The 23666-nt window shown below is 41.2% G+C and overlaps 1 protein-coding gene across 1 annotated transcript in view; it reads left to right on the top strand.

Moving 5' to 3' along the window:
• Positions 1–15331, top strand: part of SPTLC1 (serine palmitoyltransferase long chain base subunit 1) — a 65613-nt gene extending 50282 nt beyond the window's left edge. The window contains exons 9-15 of the mRNA XM_027550350.1: positions 1192–1299; positions 3470–3565; positions 3929–4025; positions 5272–5326; positions 10054–10171; positions 12255–12328; positions 14039–15331. Coding sequence (XP_027406151.1) covers positions 1192–1299; positions 3470–3565; positions 3929–4025; positions 5272–5326; positions 10054–10171; positions 12255–12328; positions 14039–14132 — 642 coding nt within the window. The 3' untranslated portion in view covers positions 14133–15331. The remainder of the gene's footprint in view (positions 1–1191; positions 1300–3469; positions 3566–3928; positions 4026–5271; positions 5327–10053; positions 10172–12254; positions 12329–14038) is intronic.
• Positions 15332–23666: the final 8335 nt, after the last annotated feature.

Consider the following 23666-nt stretch of genomic DNA (forward strand, 5'->3'; position numbering starts at 1 on the left):
AAAGATTAAAAACCATACTAATGAAAACTTTTTCTGCATTAAAAAAATGAATCTAAACTGAAACATAGTGCCTCTGAGGAAAGAATGTATACAACATTTCCCTAGGAAGTTCTATGCATAATTAGACCAATATTTGACACATATATTACAAGTCTGTACTTACAAGGCCTAAACAGTTCGTTTTTAAAAAATTGGCATTGTGCTGTCTGTTTTATTTGAGTTAAATTGAATCATTTTAGAGCATCCAGATTTCGTTATTTTCATTTTTTATGGCAGTTCTGATCTATGAAGAGAGTGTGTGTGTTAATCTCTCAGTCATTTGCAGCCTCATGAACTATAGTTTGCCAGGCTCCTCTGTCTATGAAATACTCTAGGTAAGAATACTGGAGTGGGTTGCCATGGCCTTCTCCAGGGAATCTTCCCAACCCAGGAATTGAACCCGGGTCTCCTGCATTACAGGCAGGTTCTTTACTGTCTGAGCCACCAGGGAAACCCGTGGGTATGTTTACTTACGTTCTGTTAACATGCTGCCAGTACCGAATTATCAAATACTAAACTTTTGCTCCTAGGACAAATACAGAGTTAGTTTTCTGCAGGCCTCTCATCACAACGTTTTCATCCATTGCTCAATACATAACCTTGTTTTATATGTGTTTGTGTTAAAAGACACCTTATTTAATATATATTGTTGATTTATTCACATTGAACTCATGGCTAGCAGTACTGTAACTCTGGCCTGAATGATACTTAGGTAAGATACATTTTTTTTCATAAGGCACATCATAGCCTTCTTGCACTTAGGAAAACTAGACAAGACTTCAGCACTGTGCTAGGGGTCCATTTTAAATAACAAAATCACCAACAAAATGTGAAAAATGTGGCAGTAAACAAGACGTGAAGAGGACACTTATTCACAGTATGAGCTGAAGCAGTAGCCTGTTAGCTCGCCTGGAAAGTGTGTTCCAGGTGACTCACAGTTTTCACCACTCTGCAGGTGTGCCTTAAGTATTAATTTGGGGTCACAAATTTTAGCAAATTGGCAGTTTCACAAATATGAATCCACCAGTAATGAGGATACACTGTACGTTTTTTTCCTCTCCTTTTTATTTTAGGTTTAATTTTGTTCTTAACCATATGTTCTGTGCACTGCTAATTATCAGTATTTTAAAGTTGTGTTTATTTACCACATAGGTTAAGTTAAAATATAAATATAAAGCAAGAATCTTTCTGGAGGAAAGCCTTTCATTTGGAGTCCTGGGAGAGCATGGCCGAGGAGTCACGGAACATTTTGGAATCAGTGTAAGCTCTCCTTTTTTGGAACATTCCCTCATATAGTAACCATGCAGTTCCACCCTGCTGGGCAGGTTTCATGGATACAAGACAGTGCTCCTCATCAGTGTGCACTGGCAGCACTTCACTGAGTCCATGGAGGATGGCTCAGCCACACCAGAGCCCCATCTTCCCTTGAAATCTATGAACTCAGAGTGGCTAATCATAGATTTGTGTTCTGTTTAAAAGGTAGCATTTGATCCCAGCTTTCAGTATCTCTAGAAACAGTTAAATTTACCTTTTTTTTCCTTAAAATCAGTAAGAATTCCTCAAGTTGTCCTTAGAAAATATTTATTATAGCAGTGAAAAGATGTTCTTTCTAATATTTAAAATTGTATATTCTGTGTAGTATGTATATATGGGGATGATTTTAATATGTACAATATCAGAAACCCTTACCAATATGGTATTCACAGAAAAGCCCCACAAGGTCCCAGACAACTGGAGTATGTCATGTTTTTCTTTTGCTGAAGGAAAATAAGCTTCAGTTAGCCCCACCCTTGGTGGTGTGAGTGCCTAGATCTTCAGGAAGGAGGAGCAGCTCGGGCCCATCTGCACAACTGGTCACCACTCACCACTGCATAGCCTGCCCTCGCCCACCACTGTGTACTCTGTCCTCGCTCACCGCTGCTGTAGTCTGTCTTCATTCACCACTGCCATAGCCTGTCCTTGCCCTCCACTGTGTGGTCAAGTTAAAGAAGCTTTTCTCCAAATCTTGTGTATAAAAATTTTCACAACATGTTAAAAAGTTGAACTTATGCAACATAAAATCACCTTCAATTATATTTGCATCCCTCTACCCATACAGATCTAGAGAAAAATGTAAAGCAGAATGAATATCACAGAAACTTGACTGAAGCATGCTCCCCAGAGACAGACTGACATTTGGCAACTAAATGCCCTAAAGAATTTAAGAAAAATGGAAATGTAATTCAAGTAAAATTTACACTAGAGCAGCTTTTAAGACATGAAGATTTTAAAGAAGATAAAAGCACCATATAATTTCACTCTTCTGGTTTTCTGACTGCTCTTAGCAGTTGTCTCAGAGATATTATTTATAAGAGCTTAAGTACAGAATGTGTGGACTTTATTTGGATCCTGATTCATACAAATATCATGGAAAACAAGGTTTGTGAAACAGATACTTGAACCCTCAATGTTTGACATATAAGAAATTTTGATAATGTTTTTGAAAGAGTACCTATCTTTTAGAAATGCTCGCTGAAATATTTATGGATGAAAACAAGTTAAGTCTGAAATTTGCTCCAAAGAAATGAAGAGGGCAGTAGGGGGCTGTTCATAGAACAGGATTGTCCATAAGTTGATAATTATTGAATCTGGTGGTAATTCTGTAATACCAATATATGTTTGGAATTTTTCATAAGGAAAGGATGAAGAAGAATAAGAGAGCACAGGTTTCCTTGTTGGATCTGTGGAACACTTAGAATAACACCATGTGTGATCTGACCAGTTATTATGGCCACCAGTGAGTAGTTACTGAATGGCTGTTGTGCACAGGATGGAACTTGGTGCCGGGGGCTGGAGCAGAACGTGAGGACCCAAGGAGTGCTGAGCCGTTGAAAAGGTGGTGGGTGTTCAGGAGCCCACTGGGCACATTAGGTTTATCCACTGCCCAAATTGGTTAATTTGTTCAAAGAACCTATTGCCTTCATGTTTGAATAAATTGATTTCGTTTTTGGAAAGGTGGAAAAGATGAATGTAGTACACATTCCAAAAATGCTCAAAAGATTCCTTTTTGTTTCTCTCAAGTACCTTCTATGGAGAAGGCCAGCTGAGACCACTGTTTTAGCAAGGAATGATCTTATCTTGTGCTTCTGAGTATGTTGAGTATCGAACAGCTTTAGATTTCATCTTTTATTATCTGTGAATAAATTGTCAATGCATGACAAAATGCAAAAAAGTATATATAAAATGAGACATTCAGAGGTGGGTTGTGAAGCAACAGTCCTTTTAACAATTGATTTTGTATGACTTATCCTTTATTTTCATAGAGGTGGTTTGAATCCAGATGTTGACATCATCACTGCTGAAATTTTGTCTCTAAGCTTGACATTGGCCTTTTTTTTTTCCCTTTTCTTTAAATTGAGAAGTAACTCCCACTGTTCCTCTTTTCTGGCAGATTGATGATATTGATCTTATCAGTGCCAACATGGAGAACTCACTGGCATCTATTGGGGGTTTCTGCTGTGGCAGGTCTTTCGTAATTGACCATCAGGTGGGTTCTTTTTAAAAACAAAGAGCAAAAACTGAAATTTACTGCTCCATTTGAGTCACCCAAACATGTAACTGTTTTCGCAAAATTTCATTCTTAGTTTATCATACAGTTTTTATTTAGAAATAGATTTCTTAAAGAATCACTCAAAATATTTACATTTAGAAATTGTTTCCCTTTTTAAAAAAAGGTTTTGTTTTTGTTACATGATAACTTCTGTACATGCCTGGGTTTTACCACCTTAGCAGTTGTACACACTTTTTGGTAGGTGGTACGGAGATTTAGTGCCTTTAGATTTTTTTAGCCTCTCTGTCCCCGCCACCCCCCACCAAATATATGCTTTGTGACTTGTTTGTTTCTTTTCAGCGACTTTCTGGCCAGGGATACTGCTTTTCAGCTTCGTTACCTCCCCTGTTAGCTGCTGCTGCGATTGAGGCTCTCAACATCATGGAAGAGAATCCAGGTATAACCTTTAATCCCAGGAAATCAAAGATGTCACAGGTTATGTTAGCCATGCTCCTGGTTTGCTTTTTTGAGAAATTGGCTGGAGGGAATTATTTCCTATACAAAGCTCTGGCTCAGAATTAGATTATCTGGCAACCTATGGGAAGGATGATGGTGAAGAAGTTGTCCCTGCCCCCAGGGTTTTGGTATAGAGCTTCTCTCGTTTCTGGAGATGAAGCCAGAGCCACAGCAGAGCTGGCTCCTTTGGTGGGCAAAGATGCCGGAAACAGGAGGGTTACCTCTGGGCCAGTCATGGTGATTTAGTTTATTTATTTATTTTTTTGAGAAATTTGCTGAAGTATGCTAATTTTTGGTACATATAATTTTATAGCTGTTGTCTGGTTGTCCCCTCCAGCCTTTGAACCATGAGTTGGTACCAAAGTCAAACTGGTTTACCAGCCATTAAAGCTTGCTTAATGGGCAGGTGACTCAATTTAAAATGTGATTCTAGGCTGTGATAACACCTCCTCACCAAGGGCTAAAACACAAATGCAAGAGCAGGTCTGGGTTTTGTAAAGTTTAAATTTTCTAAATTTCTAAAGTTTCAGCGTTGATTTTTTTAATTCAGAGAATCAGTAAAAGTGAACATTTCTCTGTGCATAGTCATATGCTTGCTTATCAGTAGCCCGCCACTCTCATCTCCTCCGATATTTCAGCTTGTGAAATTTCCTTAAAAGAAAGCAAAAGTATCAAGAAAGAGATCATAAACATTAACACAGTGTCTGTGTTTTCCCAAATTCTTTAGGGTCCAGAAATCAGATTTGTACCCTTTTATTCTTAGCTAGATAATGTATAGAATCTTGGTAAGAAAAAGAGCCTTTGTTTTGTTGTTGAAAACCTCCCAGATTTTGCTGAAAGTAGGGTGAGAAGGTGCCGGCTAGTATGTGCCAGAGATGAAAGTTGGGCGTCTTCAGAGGAGTTACCAGCTGTCTGTGTGTTACTAGTAGGCAGAAGGATTTGCAGCATTTGAAAGTGATGAACTGGGGACTTCCTTGGTGGTCCAGTGGTTAAGACTCTGCGCTGCCACTGCAGGGGCATGGTTTCCATCCCTGGTTTGGGAATTAAGATCTTGCATGCCACATGGCATGGCCAAAAGGAAAATTAATTAATTAAAATAAATTGATGAACTGGGTCTTTAAAAACATTTTTAGATTAGTAATACCAAATTTTCCAAATGTACTATCAAATGTATTTGTTTCATTCAGGTATTTTTGCAGTGTTGAAGGAAAAATGCAAACGAATTCATAAAGCTTTACAAGGGTGAGTTACCTTTTCAACCATCTTGAAGTTTATCTTCACCACATTCAAACAACTCATGAAAAATTTTGAATGTCACGTCTTTGGTTTTGAGTGCATTTAATCGGCTGGGTCAATTTGACTAAATTGCAGCCAAGAAACCAAAAACACAGTTCATTCAAATTTCTTTTTGTGTGAATCCAAAACATCCATTTTGCCATTGTTTTAAAGAATCATAGCTTTGTTTTTCTAAAAATGATAATAAGTTCATTAGTAAAATAATTAAAGCAGGACAAAAGATAAAGATGAAAACTAACAAATAACAGAACATTTGACCACCAGAAATAACTGATAAACATTGGAGAATCTCTGCACATCTGTAGGGATACAAGGATGTATTAGATGATGGTGGGTTCATACTGTCCATGTTACTTTTTAGAAAATTATTCTTTTATTTTAAATTACTTAAACTAGTGAAAGTGAAGTGAACCTTATGTGTATTCTGTTTATTTTTGTTTATATTAACTATACAAGAGTAGTTCTTTAAAATTCCTTGAGAATTGAGGGGGAGAGGGGAATTAAGGCTGGTGACATCCTCAGGCTCTTATAGAAAATTATCTCACCTTGCCTGTGGTGTTTCTTTTTGCCTTTCCAAGCTGAAACCTGCCTTCTCAGTCATGGAAGTCCTATCCCTATTCCCAGATATGGAATCTAGAAACTTTTCTAAAAGAAAAAGACAGTTGATAAATAAGCAGGTCACAGATGTTCCAGATACTATAGGGGCAGAAATAATTAAAGTCTGGATCTGACTTTATGATCATAGCAAAAGTTCTTGCATGATTTATGGTAGAGAGATATTGTTGTTATTGTTTCCAGTTACATTGGTTTATGAAATATTAATAAACCTGCTCAGCCCAGCACCACGGAGTCACTGTCAGCTCATGAACACATGCCTCAGATGCCCTTTATTCTGTCTAGCAGTGTTAATATGTTTAAGTCCAATCCTCCATTGTTCCCAGCTCTTTCACACTTCTCCTCTCTAAAATCCCTCACCCTTGTCTCACTGCACCCACTTTTAGCTGACAGCCCTGTCTCATGCTTTCACTTGGGAACTGCTTCATTTTCCCTCACAAACTTGTACACCTGCAGGTTTCCAAGCCAGCCTTCCCTCCTGTTACAGCCAGAGAAGTGTTCCTCCATCCATCATAGCTCTTCTTTCTTAAAACCGAGTGCCTTTGATTGTCTTCTCTCCTTTCTCTGCAGTCTCTCCCATTTCCTGAGTCATTTGATTAGCTCTGCCCTGTCTTAAATGTTTCTTTCCCATGACCCCACACTCTCTTGTAGTAACTAGCCCGTTGCTCTGCTTCTCTGTGTAGTCAGTCTTTTCCCCACTGTTTAGCCTTCTCTGCATCCTCACCTCTCATGTACACTTGAAACTACTGAAACCCACCTCTGCTCCTGCACCTTACCCAGCCATGTGCCTGTCACTCAAAGGCATGACTGTATTTTTTGATGTTAAAACATCCTTGTATTCCTGAGTAAACCCCTACTTGATTATAGTATGTTTTTCTTCACTGTTAAAATTTTGAATTTTTATATCCATATCTGTGATTTAAATGGGGCTACAATCTTTGGTTCCAACAGCCTTACGTAACCTAAGAATCAGTGAAATAATTTTTCCACTGTCTTGTATTATGGAGCTACTGTGTAAGACCAGGCTTGATGATTTATTTCTTCAGAGTTGAGCAAGACTCCTCTGTCAGACTCTCTGGAGTTGGGGCCTTTGGGTTGGGCATGTAGTCTATGATTATCTTTCCTGTGTCTGTATTATTTCCTCTTTTTATTTTCTGTTTCTGTAATTTTTCCTTTTTCCAGGATTTTTGCCCAGCACATTTTTTTTAAGTTTGATTTTGTTTTCTTTGATTGATCTTTTTTTCCCCTTATTTTCCTACCTTCCTGTTTCATTGAATTTTGATTTTATTCTTTTTTTTTTTTTAGCTTTTTACATTTAGCTTATTGGTTTTATTATTTTCCAGTAAATGTCTTAAATATAAACATTTTCAAAGGCAGTATTTCCAACATTCAGTTCTAAGTAATTTTCTAAATCTCTTCTGATCAGAGATTTGCTGCTGTCATCTCTGAGGCTGCATTTGGGAGAGGAAGTCAATGGCCTATGCTAGTTTTGAGTCCTTGCTGGAATCTTGAAGTCCTTAAATTCCGACAGATAATTATTCATGCCCAGTGCTCTCCCCACAGTAAGCACATGATAGAGACCATGTCTGAATTGTTGACTGTCCTGTCCATGGGACTTAGATCAATGCTTAGGATTTCCATTTGGTAAAAAAAAAATGGTAGATAATAAGGTCTTCAAAAAGATTTTTTAAGTATGCTGCTGCTGCTGCTAAATTACTTCATTTGTGTCCGACTCTGTGTGACCCCATAGACGGCAGCCACCAGGCTCCCCCGTCCCTGGGATTCTCCAGGCAAGAACACGAGTGGGTTGCCATTTCCTTCTCCAATGCATGAAAGTGAAAAGTGAAAGTGAAGTTGCTCAGTCGTGTCCAACTCTTAGTGACCCCATGGACTGCAGCCCACCAGGCTCCTCCATTCATGGGATTTTCCAGGCAAAGTACTGGAGTGGGGTGCCATTGCCTTCTCCGTTCAGGCTCTGAAACACAGCTTCTAAGTTTCTGAACTGGAGTTATAACTATGTCCATTGGTTTTAGTTAAACTTTAACGCATCAGTATCCAGGCAGCCAGAAAGAGGCCATTTTGTTTCATTCCTCTCCCACCAGCTTGCTCCACCCAACATGTGAAATGAGCCCATTTGATCAAATAGGAAGCTTGATTGGGCTTTTAGGTGCCTTGTTATTAACAAGGAAAATCCAGGCCATTTTATTCATAGGAAATGCTATTTGGAAAGTAATATATTCAGTTCTCTCTGAGAGTATATGACCTAAAATAATTGATATTTCTTTGTATACAGTTTAACACATTCAAAATTCACCTAGGAAATGGGTTTTGAAAGCATATTACTTAGTTTCTACATTAGTAAACAACTGATCTATAAGGTTTCCCAGTATTCTAGAAGTCCTAGAGTCTAAGGTTCCATTCAAATCTGCAGCCTGGTTTATTGAGAGATCCTAGCATGATGTATTCGGAGAAGGCGATGGCACCCCACTCCAGTACTCTTGCCTGGAAAATCCCATGGAGGGAGGAGCCTGGTGGGCTGCAGTCCATGGGGTCTCTCAGAGTCAGACACGACTGAGCGACTTCGCTTTCACTTTTCACTTTCATGCATTGGAGAAGGAGATGGCAACCCACTCCAGTGTTCTTGCCTGGAGAATCCCAGGGACGGGGGAGCCTGGTGGGCTGCCGTCTCTGGGGTTGCATAGAGTCGGACACAACTGAAGCGACTTAGCAGCAGCAGCAGCAGCAGCAGCATGGTGTATTACATGTAAAGAAAGTAGGCATAAATTAATGATGTTCAAGGCTGGCTTGAAAAGCAGGTGATCTTAGCCTCCCCACCTCACGTGCTATTTGGCACAAGTAGTCATTCAGGAAAAGCGTGGTGAGTCCTAAAAATATTTGAGGAATTGAGTATGCTACCAAGTACTTTTTGTATTCATTTTACTCTAAGGGAAAAGCAAATCTTTCCAAGTAAAGTACACTAAATGAAAGCAATCTAAAATGTTTGGCCCAGTTTCGAATAGACATGTATTACGGTTTCTGTCCCCCGAGATAGGTCAAAAATCATACCATTCCTGACTAAGTACTATGGCCTGCAGTTCTCATAACATCTATAATAATCATGTGAAAATATAGACTTTCACCTCTAAAGAAATCTCTCTTTCTCCTTGAGAAAGAGCAGGTTTCTGTACTGTTAATCCTAAGAAAGAAGAAGGTAATTGTAATTCAAGTAACACATGCACACAAGCAGGCAGCTTTACAACCTGAACGTTGCTGGTGGTCAGAGTATAAAATTTCAGTGTCAGAAGCCATTCCTGTGATTTGTGAAAAACAAGACACAAACTAAAGATAGAAAATAAGGAAGCAACATTATCAACTATAATAAGTTGTCCATGAAGAAAACAAAATAATAGAAACTGAAGGTGCTTTCCTGGAGTGGGTGATGAGGGAGGCCCTCAGGGGAGTGGCAGTGGGCCGGGACCAGGCGTGCCTGGCACCAGCAGGAGGACAGGAGAGAAGAGATGAGGAGAGGAAGCTGTAAGCCCGGGGCCCACGACCCGCGTGGGACCTGTGAGGGCCCCACTGAGGCAGGGCGGTCCCAGCCAAGTGGGGTGAGGCGTGCAGACCACCTGGTGGGAGGCTGGAGACAATGTCTGTGTTCTTTGTGAAATGTGAACCCAGGGGGACCCTCCAGCCAGTGAACCGTCTTCCCAGCCGTGCTGCAGGGTGTCCTAGACCGGGAAGCACTGCCCAGAGCATGTATTTTTACCTTGCTTTGTCAGATCTAGAATCCCATCACATGGTGTTTCCCATGAAAGTTCCAAGTTTCTGTCAATTCATTAATGCAGACTTCATATGATTATTAATACGTGAGGAACCTGAGCTTGAGGAGGGCACGGAAACCCACTCCAGTATTCTTGCCTGGAGAATCCCCATGGACAGAGGAACCTGGCAGACTACAGTTCATGGGGACACACAGAGTTGAACTTGACTGAGCAACTAAGCACAAGCACAGCCTGAGCTTGGAAGGGGAATTATGCGTCTGTATGTTTCCCTTTCAGCATTCCTGGACTAAAAGTAGTGGGGGAGTCTATTTCTCCAGCATTGCACCTCCAACTGGAAGAGACCACTGGGTGTCGAGAAAGAGATGTTAAACTGCTTCAGGAAATAGTAACTCAAGTGAGTATCCAGTTATTAGGTGAATACATACATACTTGCGAATGAAAACAGACTCACTCTGCTTCCTTGTCCTGCTTGTCCTGACAGTTCCTTTCTGAGGCTCCTGCCCTGAATCTGTGCTGCCAGGCGTCAGGGTAATAGTAATGTTTCTCCACACATTATTTGTGTCATGGGATGTGGGCCTTGTCTAGGTGCCAGAGTGTCCGTTCTGATCAGACTCACCTCTGTCCTGTTCTCATTCATGGCAACAGCTAGTCTTACTGCTGCTTTGTTCCAGAGGGAGACTCAGAAGAGGGCATGTGAATCAGTTGACTCCATACTGTACTTAACATAGCTTATCTTCGTAACTAAAAGAAAAAGTGAGTCTGTGGACAGTTCACAGATCCCAAAGTAGTATCTGTGGGCCTGATCGATACTGGCTGTCTCTGGGAAATCATCTTGAGAGTCGCATGAGGAGAGAACAGGCTCTGGAGCAGGGAAGAGAATACTCTGTGAAAGCTGCATCTGTAAGAAGGAAGAGGCAGTTCTTACAGTGTTTTTGCATCATCACAGCTTCCACCTTAAAAGCCTTTGTTCCTCTTTGTCTTTTCTTTTCCGTATTTGATAGAGAAAAGAAAATTATGACACAGTAGCTCTTTTTTAAGCTTTGTAGAACTGAGAGGAGGTTCTGCCAAGTTTTTGTTGAATTGCTTGACAAAACAACTGTTTTTACAAACTGAGCTATGGTTTATAATGTTTCTTAACTAGCGAGGAAGCAGAGCCAGTCCAGATGTTTGCAGAAGGAGTTAACTTTTCCAAGTACACTTCCAGAATGTAGAATTAGCAAACGTCACTGCCTGCCGTTGTTTTCTATCTTTTCCTAGCAGAGGAAAACCTGCCTTCACAGCTGACAGAGTGGCTCCTCTTCAGGCCGACGGCTGCCACAGGCTGGCTGTGTTTGTTCTCTCTTTTATAGCACCTCTTGTTCTGATTGGGTCTTGTTGTTGTTGTTTAAATACAATTCACCTGTAAAATTCACCCTTTAAAGTATCCTGTTGAGTGGTTTTTAGTATCTTCACAGGGTTGTGCAGGCTCTGATTCGAAAACATTTCATCACCGCAAAGAGAAACTGTTATAAATCATTACCCTTGTCTGACTTTATGCTTTTTTTATTTTGATATCATTAATTTTTTAAAATTGTTGACAGATGGCTAATGTATCGGAAAACTGTTCAAAAAACGTGTGATACCAGACTTCTCTGTGCCTGGTAGCACCGTGCCCAAGTGTGCACATGGGAATCAGAGGTGTCGCTGGCATTTGAAGTGTTGGTTGCTCAGGTGTGTCCGACTCTCTGCGACCCCACGGACTGTGGCCCGCCAGGCTCTTCTGTCCATGGTATTCTCCAGGCAAAAATACTGGAGTGGGTTGCCATTTCCCTGTGAGCAATTTCTGAAGTGATTCTGCTGGCATTATTAAATCCAGCTCTTGGTTAGCCTGTAGGGCTTTGCTGGTCCTGTTTGCCCTTGTCCTAACTCTGCTTTCCCTAAAACGGTAATCCCTAGTTACCTATGGCTATTTGAATTAAGTCGGACTCAGAGCTCAGTGTCACAGTTGCGCTAGCCATGTCTCAGTGACCGAAAGCCACATGGGTCCCTGACTGCCCATGAACGGTGCAGAGTAAACACCTCCCTCATTGCAGGAGGCTCTGTAGAACAGTGTTGCTCAGGATGATTTTGTAGTTATTTTGTCTTGGTAGTTATAATTGGAAAAATGAATTAAAACTTCTATTGAGGGTGACATTTCAGTGTACCTTCCTGTTTTAATGACCAGTGTCTGTGGTCTGGGCTTTCCAGGTGGCGTTAGTGGTAAAGAACCCGCTTGCCAGCAGGAGGCAAGAGACGTGGTTTGGATCCCTAGGTAGAGAAGGTCCCCTGGAGGAGGGCACAGCAACCCACTTCAGGATTCTTGCCTGGAGAATCCCATGGACAGAGGAGCCTGGCGGGCTACAGTCTGTAGGGTCGCACAGAGTCAGACGTGACTGAAGCAGCTTAGCACCCACACGCATCTTCAGTTGGGGTCACAGGTATACTCCTTTTCCATACAGTGCATGGACAGAGGCATCGCATTGACTCAGGCACGCTACTTGGAGAAAGAAGAAAAGTACCTCCCCCCTCCGAGGTTAGTAGACTTTAAAATATGACCTGAGGCATCATTTTGTTTACTACTTTAAGCTCTTTTGAAATATATTATGTTTTGAAATTTTTTGAAAGATCATCATAGGATAAGGAAGAATATGTATCATTAAAAAAATAGTATATCACCTGTTGTTCTTAAACTAGATGTTTTCCCATTTTTAACTGAAAATCCCTCAGGACTCTAGTAAATGAAACATCTGTGATCTCGAGACTGAACTGGGACAGCCCAGGTTCCCACCGGTGACGACCTGCCACTGTGCTGTGGCAGCCGTTTCTGCCACGCGGACAGTCCTGCAGGGAAGGGCACGGTCTGGTTGGTGGTGTCATCTCACCTCTGGCCCAAGCACTGTGTGTGATACTTAATCTGACAAACATTTATTAAACTCCTAAGGAAAAACAAAGCATCAGTGGGGAAAATCGAGAGAGGGTTGAGCAGCCCTCCAGGGAAAGTACCTTGACTCATGATTTAAAATCAGTGTTCATTGAATGGGGAGGAAGGTGGGAAGGGGGTTCAGGATGGGGAACATATGTACACCCATGGCTGATTCATGTCAGTGTATGGCAAAACCACTATAATACTGTGAAGTAATTAGCCTCCAATTAAATTAATTTTTAAAAATAAATAAAATCAGTGTTCATTGAACAAAACATCCTTATTCTGCCCTTAAGCCTTTACAGGGTAGTCCAAGGAGGTAGATACCCAGAACATCGAGTGTTCAAGGTCATGACACAGGTCACAGAGGAGGAGGATATGGTTAATTCTAGCCTGGGAGGGACTCAGGCTTCCGAGAGCAGGTGATGCATAAGTTAAACCAGGAAAATTGAGTGTATCAGACAAGCTGGGGTGGGCATGAGGCCTTCCAGCAGGGAATGCAGGGTTATGGAGATCTACAGGTGCATCAGGGGAGCCCAGAGCACAGGTTTGAGAGGAACCATTGAGAGGGAGCCTGGGAAAGACCCAGAAGAGCACATGGAGTCAGAGCACCATGCAGACATGGAGCACCAGGCTGGGTTCTGGAAGGCTGTTCTGGCAGCAGCTGGAACGCACCCTGAAGATCCTGCTCTCTCTCTTCTAATCATACCATCCCGAGTTATGAGCCTGTGTTTCATGAGGACAGGGGCCACCCTAATTCTGTGCCCTCGGGACTCCAAGCCCAGCCCACCTCAGCCCATATGTGTCCAGTGGCTGATGCAGATATTTGCAGAGCAGAATAAGAGGCACAGAGGTAGTGTTGAGCTGTCAGGCTGATGTTTCTTATCTTTAGTTTCTTGAAAACTTGAAAACCTTTGCCTTGCATCAAAATATTGTAGAACTCTGTATGACTTACTGAATTAAAATTGTGAACACCACAGACTCATTAATTTGAGAAATGTTGACTTCCTGCTTTGAACCTGGTCCTGCTTGCAGTGGTAGGCTTAAAGCTCTGGCAGAGCCCCACTGCAGGGTTACCTTGACCAGATCACTGGTAGTCCGGGGAGGAACAGTCACTCCTGTAAGTGGCAGTCAGTACTTGCAGTTCGCAGGACACAAGGTCCCTGCCACGACTGCTCAGCCCTGGCGGGGCAGTGAGAAAGCGGCTGTGGACTGTAGGCCGTGTTCCAGTAGAAGAGCTTTACACACAAAAACAGATGGCCGCCGACCCTTTGTGTAGACTCTCATTGGACTGTCTTGTGTGTCCCTGTGGTTTCTCAGCATTAGGGTTGTGGTCACAGTGGAACAAACAGAAGAGGACCTGGAGAAAGCTGCGTCCACGATCAGCGAGGTGGCCCAGACCGTGCTGCTTTAGTCTGGGACCTGGTGGCCACTCCACACACCACACTCAGGCCTCAGAATCATGGCCGAGCGAGCAGAGGGTGCCTTGCAGTTACCCGATAAGGTGTCTCTAGACGGTGTGGATGTCAACGTGTTGTGTGACCATGAGATGGATCCTGGTGACTTTTTAAAGGAAAACATCCGAAAACCCAAAATCTAATTTTTTTTTAAAGGAAAAACTAATGACAGTGTCTAACTGATCCTTAAATTGTGCTAGTTAGTACTATTTGTCTAAATAATTAGACAAAATTGTCTACACCGGTAAAGCTTAGAGGCACTTCAGCATATATGATACAAAATGTACTGAAGATCTAATCCAACCACATGTTTTTCAGTCTTTGTCATGTGAAGCGCAGTGGTGGCTGATATATAAAGGAACACTTTTGTGTAATTATTATAAACTTTTCATTATAATATATTTGAATCCAAGAATTTTTATATACACTATGATGTTGCAACCATTTCTAACACTGAATCTTAGCATCCCTAACCAGAGAACAGTCATTATACTTCCTAAGTGAGCAATAATTTACATCAAATACTATTTTATTTTAGTATAATTGACCTTTACATTTATTCTTTGTTGATTTCTAATCTGTTTTCTGAAGAGGGTTACTGTGATCATCCCAAAATGGAAATCATGTCCTTGATATTTTAGAATATCTTGAATGTATTCTTTTCTGTATAGTGGGTTTGCCTAGGGACATATAACCATGGGGCTTTTCTAAGCTAAAGAAAATGTGACCTTTATTTCTTTTCAGCTTAATGAATTCCAGATATCTGAAAAAGATGTGAAAGCACTGAAAATACAATTTTTAATCTGTGCTTTAGCTGTTTTTTTCTTTAGCAGACCAAGTTGGGTGATATAAATGTTTGTGATATGTGCCACAAGATAGTACATAGATATTACATTATTATTCCATCTCTTGTTAAAGGGAAAAGAATAAAATTATATTGAAAATATCATTTTTATAGTATATGTTCATATTAACAAATGGTCCTCAACATCTTTTTAGATAACATATTTTTTAATGTTTGGTTTCTATTTTGCTTGAGGTATTTTGTACATATGTGCCTTGTGATTGCTGCTGCTTTAAAAGATACAGTACTCTGGGGGATGAATCTGTTCTGTTTTGTTTTTTAATTAAATAAACCTACACTCCTGATAATCAAGTCTATTTGTATATGTAATATATTCAACAGAATGGTCTCTTAATTTTAAATTCTGCAGACCTAGGGTGGTAGTCTGTGTGTGTGAGTGTGTGTGTATGTTATGGGGGTGTTTAATTCCTTAATGCCTTTCTTCAATATATAGTATCAGAAATTTCATTGGTTCATACTGATTTAAGCCTTGGCCCCATATGACTACAAAAATACAAGGCCTGTTCTTTTTATAAGCAAATTAAGATTGTAACCTTTCAAAGTCAAAATTGCAATATCTAGATTTTTATTGCTACTTTTAAAAAATGATTGGAAGTTCCTGGAAAAAAATGATGGAGCAGCACATATTATTTAACTTCAATCCTTGAAACACATCAACATGAACCAAAAACAAAGCCTAAATTAAAGCTATAGAGTGACCACAATCCAGTAATAGACACCACAAAAAAATACCTATTAGAAACAAAAAAATTGTATAAAACAAGTGAAACGTTGAGAAACAGTATCTCAAGTCTAAAGCAGGATGCACATTGCTGTTTTAGAGACAGTGAGAGGGTCTGAAGTGCTCTGTCAGTTGTCCTCTGTTTAGAAAGGCAGTGACTAGGTGAGCAGCGTGGAAAGCTTTGGAGCAGATTCCCACTCAGTGGTTGCCCCCAGGGGAGGAAGAAGCCGCACACGACTGCTCCCTTTTTGTTGTCTATAGGAGACGCCAGCTCAGGAAAAGTGGGACTTTTAGTCAGGTTAGGAAAAATGGACCATAGGCCTAAATACAAAGATAAAACTACAAAACTTCTAAGAGAAAGCAGAGAAGGAAATATTTCAAATCTTTGGTTAGGCAAACATAGATATAATACCAAAAGCCATAAGCCATATAAGCCATAAAAGAAAAAAATTGGTAAATATAGGCTTCATTAATTTTTTTTTGTTTAATTTGTTCTTCAGAGGACAGCTTGAAAGACATGAAATAAGCCACAGATTGTGAGAAAATATTTGCCAGTCATATATAAGAAAAGATATGTATCCATAAAGAATGTAAAGAGCACAACTCCAAAATAAGAAATGAAAAAGTATGATTTTAGAATGGTGAAAGACTGGACATTTCACCAAGAGAGACATTCAAATATCTAAACTCATGAAAACGTACTTGATCTGATTTGTCATCAGAGGAGTGCAAATTACAACTACCACGAGATACCATTACAGGCTCACTAGAATGACTGTAATCAAAAAGATGGATAATACCAAACGTCATCAAGATATGGAAAAATTGGACACCCCATGCATAGCTGGGGGAAAGGTAAAATGGTACAACTATTTTGGAAAACACTCTGGCGGCTTCTTCAGTTTAACATAAATTTGCCGTGCGTGTGTGCATGCTCAGTCGCTTCGGTCATGTCCAACTCTTTCTGACCCTATGAACTGTAGCCTGCCAGGTTCCTCTGTTCATTCATTCTCCAGGCAAGAATACTGGACGCGTAGCCGTTCCCTCCTCCAGGGGATCTTCCCAACCTAGGGATCAAAGCTGCATCTCTTACATCTTCTGCTTTGGCAGGCAGGTTTTTTTTTACACTGGCACCACCTGGGAAGCGCTATTCATAATGGCCATAAATCAATCCAAACGTCTGCCAGCTGATGATTGAATGAATAAACAGAAAGTGGTATATTCATAAAATGGAATACAAGTTAGCAATAAAAAGTCAAAAAATTTTTTGGAAAAAAACAGATGAAAACGACCATGAAATTATGTAATACTATGCATATTCAATGTCCATAGAAAGCTGATATAAAAAGTTAGTGGTTGTCTGCAACTGGGGGTGAGGTTGAGATTGACTGATGAAAACTTATCAGCACAGGGGACCTTTGCAGGAGATGTTCTAAAATAGGATTGTGGTGATGGATGCACAACTCTGAATATACTAGAAAGCATTGAATCAAGGAGATCAAACCAGTCAATATTAAATCAATCCTGAATATTCATAGGAAGGACTGTTGCTGAAGCTCCAATACTTTGGCCACCTGATGTGAAGCCAACTCATTGGAAAACACCCTGATGCTGGGAAAGGTTGAGGGCAGGAGAAGTGGGCAACAGAGAATGAGATGGCTGGATGGCATCACTGATTGAAGGGACATGAGTTTGAGCAAACTCTGGGAGTTAGTGAAGGACAGGGAAGCCTGGCGTTCTGCAGTCCATGGGGTCACAAAGAGTCGGACACGACCTAGCGACTGAACAACAGCAATACTGAATCAAGTACAAATCTGTGGTAATGAACATAATTACTAATCAATTGACTCTTCCAGTCATTTCAGCAAATGTGTTCTTATCTGTGTTGACCCTGATGAACATCTGGAAGTCCACGACGTGGATGGGGTGGCAGGTCTCAGCAGCAAAGGACAGTATGCCAAAATAGAACAGGAGGCAGCTCAAGGCTAATTTGAAAGCAGAACAGGGTCTGGTCCTAGCTTATCTGCTCAGTAGCCATGAGTCCTTGGACAGGACCCTCCTCCTCACTGAACAAGTTCTTTATGAAATAGAGTTGGGCTGACGGACTATATTTGAATTATCTTAAATCTTCCTGCTGTCACAGTGTTTCCCAAGCCAAGTTGGAAAATTCTCTTTGGCTCCAGAGAAACCTCTGTCACTGAGAAAGAACTACCTGTGCACACTTTTCCCACAGGGAATGTGACTCACACCAATCAATATCCTATTTTGATGAAAACTCACAAGCCAGAAAACTTCAAAGACTGGATTCCATTCCCCTGGTTGTTGCTATTTACCCTCCGAGTGATTCTGTTCCCCCAAACCCCAAGCCGTCTCTCCCCTGCTTAATGGCATCCGAGAATTTCCCTGGAGGCACTCCCCATGCTGTGCATCACCTCAGGCCCCGTTTTCCTCTCACATTTATTCCACAGACTGCAACATCTGAGGAGGCCGCCAAGGGTTCCACGCACAGTGCAGAGGGTGCCCCAGAGTCTGGACACCTAGAAGGGCCAACATCACCACCTGCCGCCCGTGTGAGCCCGGACAGTGACCCAAACGGACTGCGCCTCGTTTCTCTGTCTGTAAAATGAGAGTAACTGTGCTGTAGCCTGTAGAGCCATGGTGAGAATTGGGTACGACGATACATGCAAATACTTTAAAGTGCACTTGATGTGTACTGAGTACAGAATATATGTTGTTATTAATGATAATAATGGAGACAAGTTGGCAAAACGTTTGCCTATCTTCCTGCTTACGTGTTCCAGTAGGAAGTCATTCCAGAAGGACTTGGGACTCACATAACATCCAGGTCTGTGATTTTTTTTCCTGCAACTGGTTTACAGAAGCCACTCCAAATATTGAAGATTTCGAAGAAAGGTATTTCTGCCTCCTTAACTCACATGTATGGCTTAGAACCAGCTTCCTACACGTTCTGTTGAGAATCCAGATCTGGCAGTCAGTTCCAGGCCCGCCCCTCATCTCCCACACAGGGACTGATAGAAACCTGAGAAAGTGCCCCACCCATCCTGGCAACTAGAGCTGAAGAGAGAAACCCTCTGTTCAAATTCCCAGTGCGTTTCTTCAGTCACTGATGGCACTGAAAATGAAAGGCTGATAAAGTATGATATGCTGTTTGGTTTCCCAGCTCCTCCCAGATAAGAAAGACTTGTATTTGCAGCTCAGCCTTTCCTCAGCTCACAAGCCCAGAACTAGTAAGTGAGATCTGGAGGCCAGGCCTCCCAGTAGGCTGCCTCATGCAGGCAGGCCTGAGTCCTCTGCCGGGATGTCTCTGAGTGTCCTGACGCTGCTGCTGCTGAGCTGAGCTGAGTTGGGACAGCTCCAGGGCCTCAGACCTGCAGGTGATACATCATGCTATATGGCTGTCACATCTGCCTCTTCCATATTCTTGATTTCTTTCATTCAAGTGAAGAGGAAACCCTCATTCACCCTATGCAGTTGACACACAGTCTCTGCTTAGAACTGAGCAATAGGGATTTGAGTGCTCGGGGCCCACTGTTCTTCCACATCTGTTTCCTGTCCCTTAGCATCTGGCTGGCCTCCTGACTCGTCTGACTCCCCAGCTTAAATGGACATGCAAAGAACTTATTCTTCATTCCTGGGGATGAAGAACCTTGCTTTCTTGTTGTTTACATTTTTTAAATTACACAAGTGATTATATGTTCAAATTAAACATCCAAAATATAAGGAGGCACGAAGAATAAAACTTGAAAATCCTACTTCCACCCAATTCCACTCCCCAGGGGTAACTCTTATTCAAAGTTTGTTAGAGATCCTCCAGAAACAATTTCTATTTGCATGTGTACCTATATTCAAGTGGATTTTTAGAAGCACAGAACAACTGCATAGTTCTTGTTCTGACTTAAGGTAGGAATTTTTCTGTGACGGCACCTCATTCCATTTACTTTGGGCAGAGTATTCTGTAGTTTGGATGTGTCACAATTTATTTGACTAGTTTTCTTTTTGTAGACATTTAATTTCTTATTTTTTTCCTATGGCAAACAATGTTGAAATGAACATCCTCAGACATGTAACAATGTGCTTCTGTGGAATTTCCATGGTGTGGACTTCTAGAACTGGAATCTTGAGCCCAGGAGTTTGCAAAATCTTTCTTTGTATAAATACCAGCAAATAGTTTTGTCAGGTATCTATATGGCAGGTTTTCTCTTTTCTTGCTGTTCTTGTGTTATTTTTCTCTTTACAGCTGTGTCAAATTTTTATGCTATCGAATTTGCCAGTCTCTTCCATACGGCCTAGAAATTCTGGCTTGCTAAAAAGAGGTGTCCACACTCCAGAATTACAAGAAAGTTGTCCTTTCTCCTTCAAATACTTCTTCCTATGGATCCGTAGCTACTTTGTGAGCTTGTTTGTCTTATCTTGGCCAACATCAGAACACTGCAACTGTTGTTGATTTCTGATACGTGTCCCTGTCTGGTAGAACAAGTCTCCTATCTTTCTCTAGTTCAAAATATGCTTTGACATTCTTTCATTTTTTTCTTGCAGAAGACTGTAAGATTCAGGTTACCATATTTTAAAATCAGAGTGGTTGTGTCTGCATCATACTGCTTTCAAACATGTTGATAGAGACCTTTATTGTCTGGGATGCAAACTGCCTGGTGACATCAAATGCTCCACACAGCTATGTTAATGGAAGCCTCTTCTGAGCATGCTAGGTTAGAAGCTCTGCAGGAAAAAACTATATTTACTCATCTTTGTCCCCCCTGCCCCCTGCATCAGTGCAACCAGATCCTCATTGACACAATAAACATTGAGTGAAGACATTCTAGGACAAGAGCAGTAAGCTCTTGGTACAGACTCATGGCATTGGCTCTTTCTCACAGGCACATACATGCATGCATGCTAAGTCGCTTCAGTTGTGTCCGGCTCTGTGACCCTATGGGCCATAGCCCACCAGGCTCCTCTGCCCATGGGATTCTCCAGGCAAGAATACTGGAGTGGATTGCCATGCCCTCCTCCAGGGGATCTTCCCGATCCAGGGATAGAACCTGAGTATCTTTTGTCTCCTGCATTGGCAGGCAGGTTCTTTACCACTCGCATCACTTGGAAAGTCATAGCCATGTACAACCCTGAGCAAATAGCTTTACTCTATGATAGTTGGCTTTCTCATCAGTAGTATGGCCACAGTCTTACAAGTTCTGCCGACCTCGCAGGGGGATTCTAGAACTAAATGAGTACCATGCAGTGCCAGAGCACTAGGAAAAAGTAAAGTAAAACATCCTAACAAAACAAAATGAAAAGGAGAGCAGGGTGGAACGATGGGTAAAAGCTAGACAAGAAATTAAAACATTCTTCTTCAACTGTCTGCTATACATCCCTCAGCCACCCACAAAAAACTTGAAAAGAAGTGAGAGGTACTTCTCAGGATCCTCAGAAGCTTTAGGGAGCAACCTGAGACCTGGGGGAGTAAAACACCTCCTCAAATGATGGCTGAATCTCTGCTTCAGACATCTGACAAGGAATTCCCTGGTGGCACGATGAATAAGAAGCCGCCTGCCAACACAGGGGACATGGGTTCGATCCCTGGTTAAGGAAGATTCCACGTGCTGTGGAGCAACTAAGCCACAACTACTGAGCCCACGCTCTAGAGCCTATGAACCACAGCTACTGACTTGCATGCCACACAGCTGAGCCCACATGCCTAGAGCCTGCGCTCTGCCACAAGAGCAACCACCACATTGAGAAGCCCATGTGCCATAACTAGAGTAGCTCCCTCTCACTGCAACTGGAAAAAGCCTATGCAAAGCAACAAAGACCCAGAGCAGCTGAAAATAAATAAATATTATAAATAAATAAAACGTGACAAATTTGCACTAGTGTGTTCAGAACCCAGACCCAACAACATCCCCTCCTTCTTTCCTTGTCCTTACCAGGGAAAAGACCCTGGAAAGGCCAGAAGGCTCTTTCTTGGCCTTCTGGTTGTCAGAAAGACCTTCTGGTTGTCAGAAATCAGACCAAGGAAAACAGTGATCCTTAACTGAAGGCTTACAATATACCAGATTCTGTTCTAACCTCTTTTTCGTCCTCAAGGAAATCCTGTGAGGTGGGGATAATTGACTTCATGTTTTATGGTTGAGAAAGTTGAGATACAGAGATGTGGAGTGACTTGCCCATCATCACACAGCCAGAAAGAGGTAGAATCTAGATAGAATCCAGGTATTTGGGTTCCAACATCTATGCGCTCAAATCTCAAATCACACATCTTTTCATGCAAGATCACATTTTCATTGTGCTCTCTCTCTTGGTGATACGTGTCTGAGGCTCCTAAGGATCTTAGATGCCCCTCTCACTGATACATATTTATCTCCAGAGTAAGTTGTCTGGAGTGATGTTCAGTTGATAATTAATTCAAATTCAAAAGGAAAATGCTTTGGAATCTATAAAGTACTTTAGAAATAAAAGATTTAGTTTACAAATCACTGTGCTGTACACCTGAAACTAACACTATATTGTAAATCAACTAAACTTCAATTTTAAAAATTAATTTTTGAAAAACGCTTCTGCATCCTAATTCCAGGAATCTGTGAATGTTTCAAATTATTTAGAAAAAAGTGGGGGGGGGTACCTAAGTCAAATGACAGGTTTCAGAAGAGAGACATAGGGGAAATGAGACAGAAGACATGAAGACGGAAGCAGAGATTAGAGTGATGCAGCTACAGGCCAAGGAGTACTAGGGATGACCAACAGCTGCTGGATGTTGGTGATCTTCCCCCAAGGCCTCTGGAGGGAGTGCAGACCTGCCAACATCATGCTTTTGGACTCTGGCCTCCAGAACTCTTGAGAGAATAAATTACCATTGTTTTATTGCCCCACCCCAAACATTTATTGGTTTGTATTTCTATATCAAAGCTTCTATAGTCAAAGCTATGGTTTTTCCAGTAGGCATGTATGGATGTGAGAGTTGGACTGTAAAGAAAGCTGAGTACCAAAGAATTGAGGCTTTGGAACTGTGGTGTTGGAGAAAACTCTTCAGAGTCTCTTAGACTGCAAGGGGATCAAACCCGTCAATCCTAAAGGAAACCAGTCCTGAATATTCATTGGAAGGACTGATGCTGAAGCTCTAATACTTTGGCCACCTGATGCGAAGAACTGACTCCTTGGAAAAGACCCTGATGCTGGGAGGGATTGAAGGCAGGAGGAGAAGGGGATGACAGAGAATGAGATGGTTGGATGGCATCACCGACTTGATGGACACGAGTTTGAGCAAGCTCTGGGAGTTGGTGATGGACAGGGAGGCCTCGCATGCTGCAGTCCATGCGACTGAACTGAACTGATTTCTATACATGCTAACTTTTGCATGTCATACCTATTTCATTTGCAATCTAATTTTCTCTGCTCAATGTTTTTTTGTGTTCTTGTAATATGCCAAAAATATCTTTAAAACATGATATATTTAATTGCTACGTAAGATTTGTTAGACCTGTTTTTTATTTGTCAAACACTTATCCTTACCCAGTTAAATCCTTCTATTTTGTAAACAGTATGTTGCCATCATTTTTGAAATTATTTAAAAATTTTTGTTCTTATGCAGCATTTTCAGTGTAATTATTACTGACTAGATTACTCTAAGTGAGACATTTCCTTTAACTTTTTGAAAAATATGGATGAGGCTATTTGACATTAGTTCTTTTTCTTTCAAAACTTAAAAATCAAATTATATTGAAGGATTTCTACCCCAGCTGTTCCACCTTCAGCCACACTCTCAAGAGGCAGTCCACTTAAACCTTTTCCTCTTTATTTCTCCTAGAGAACCAAGTATTGGTCTATATATTGTTATGCCCCATTTCCTCATTCATCAGCCTTCATTAAGATCTCCTATTTTGAAAATATTCT

This window comes from Bos indicus x Bos taurus, chromosome 8 (genome assembly GCF_003369695.1).
Source record: "Bos indicus x Bos taurus breed Angus x Brahman F1 hybrid chromosome 8, Bos_hybrid_MaternalHap_v2.0, whole genome shotgun sequence".
In the NCBI taxonomy this organism is placed as follows: Eukaryota; Metazoa; Chordata; class Mammalia; order Artiodactyla; family Bovidae; genus Bos; species Bos indicus x Bos taurus.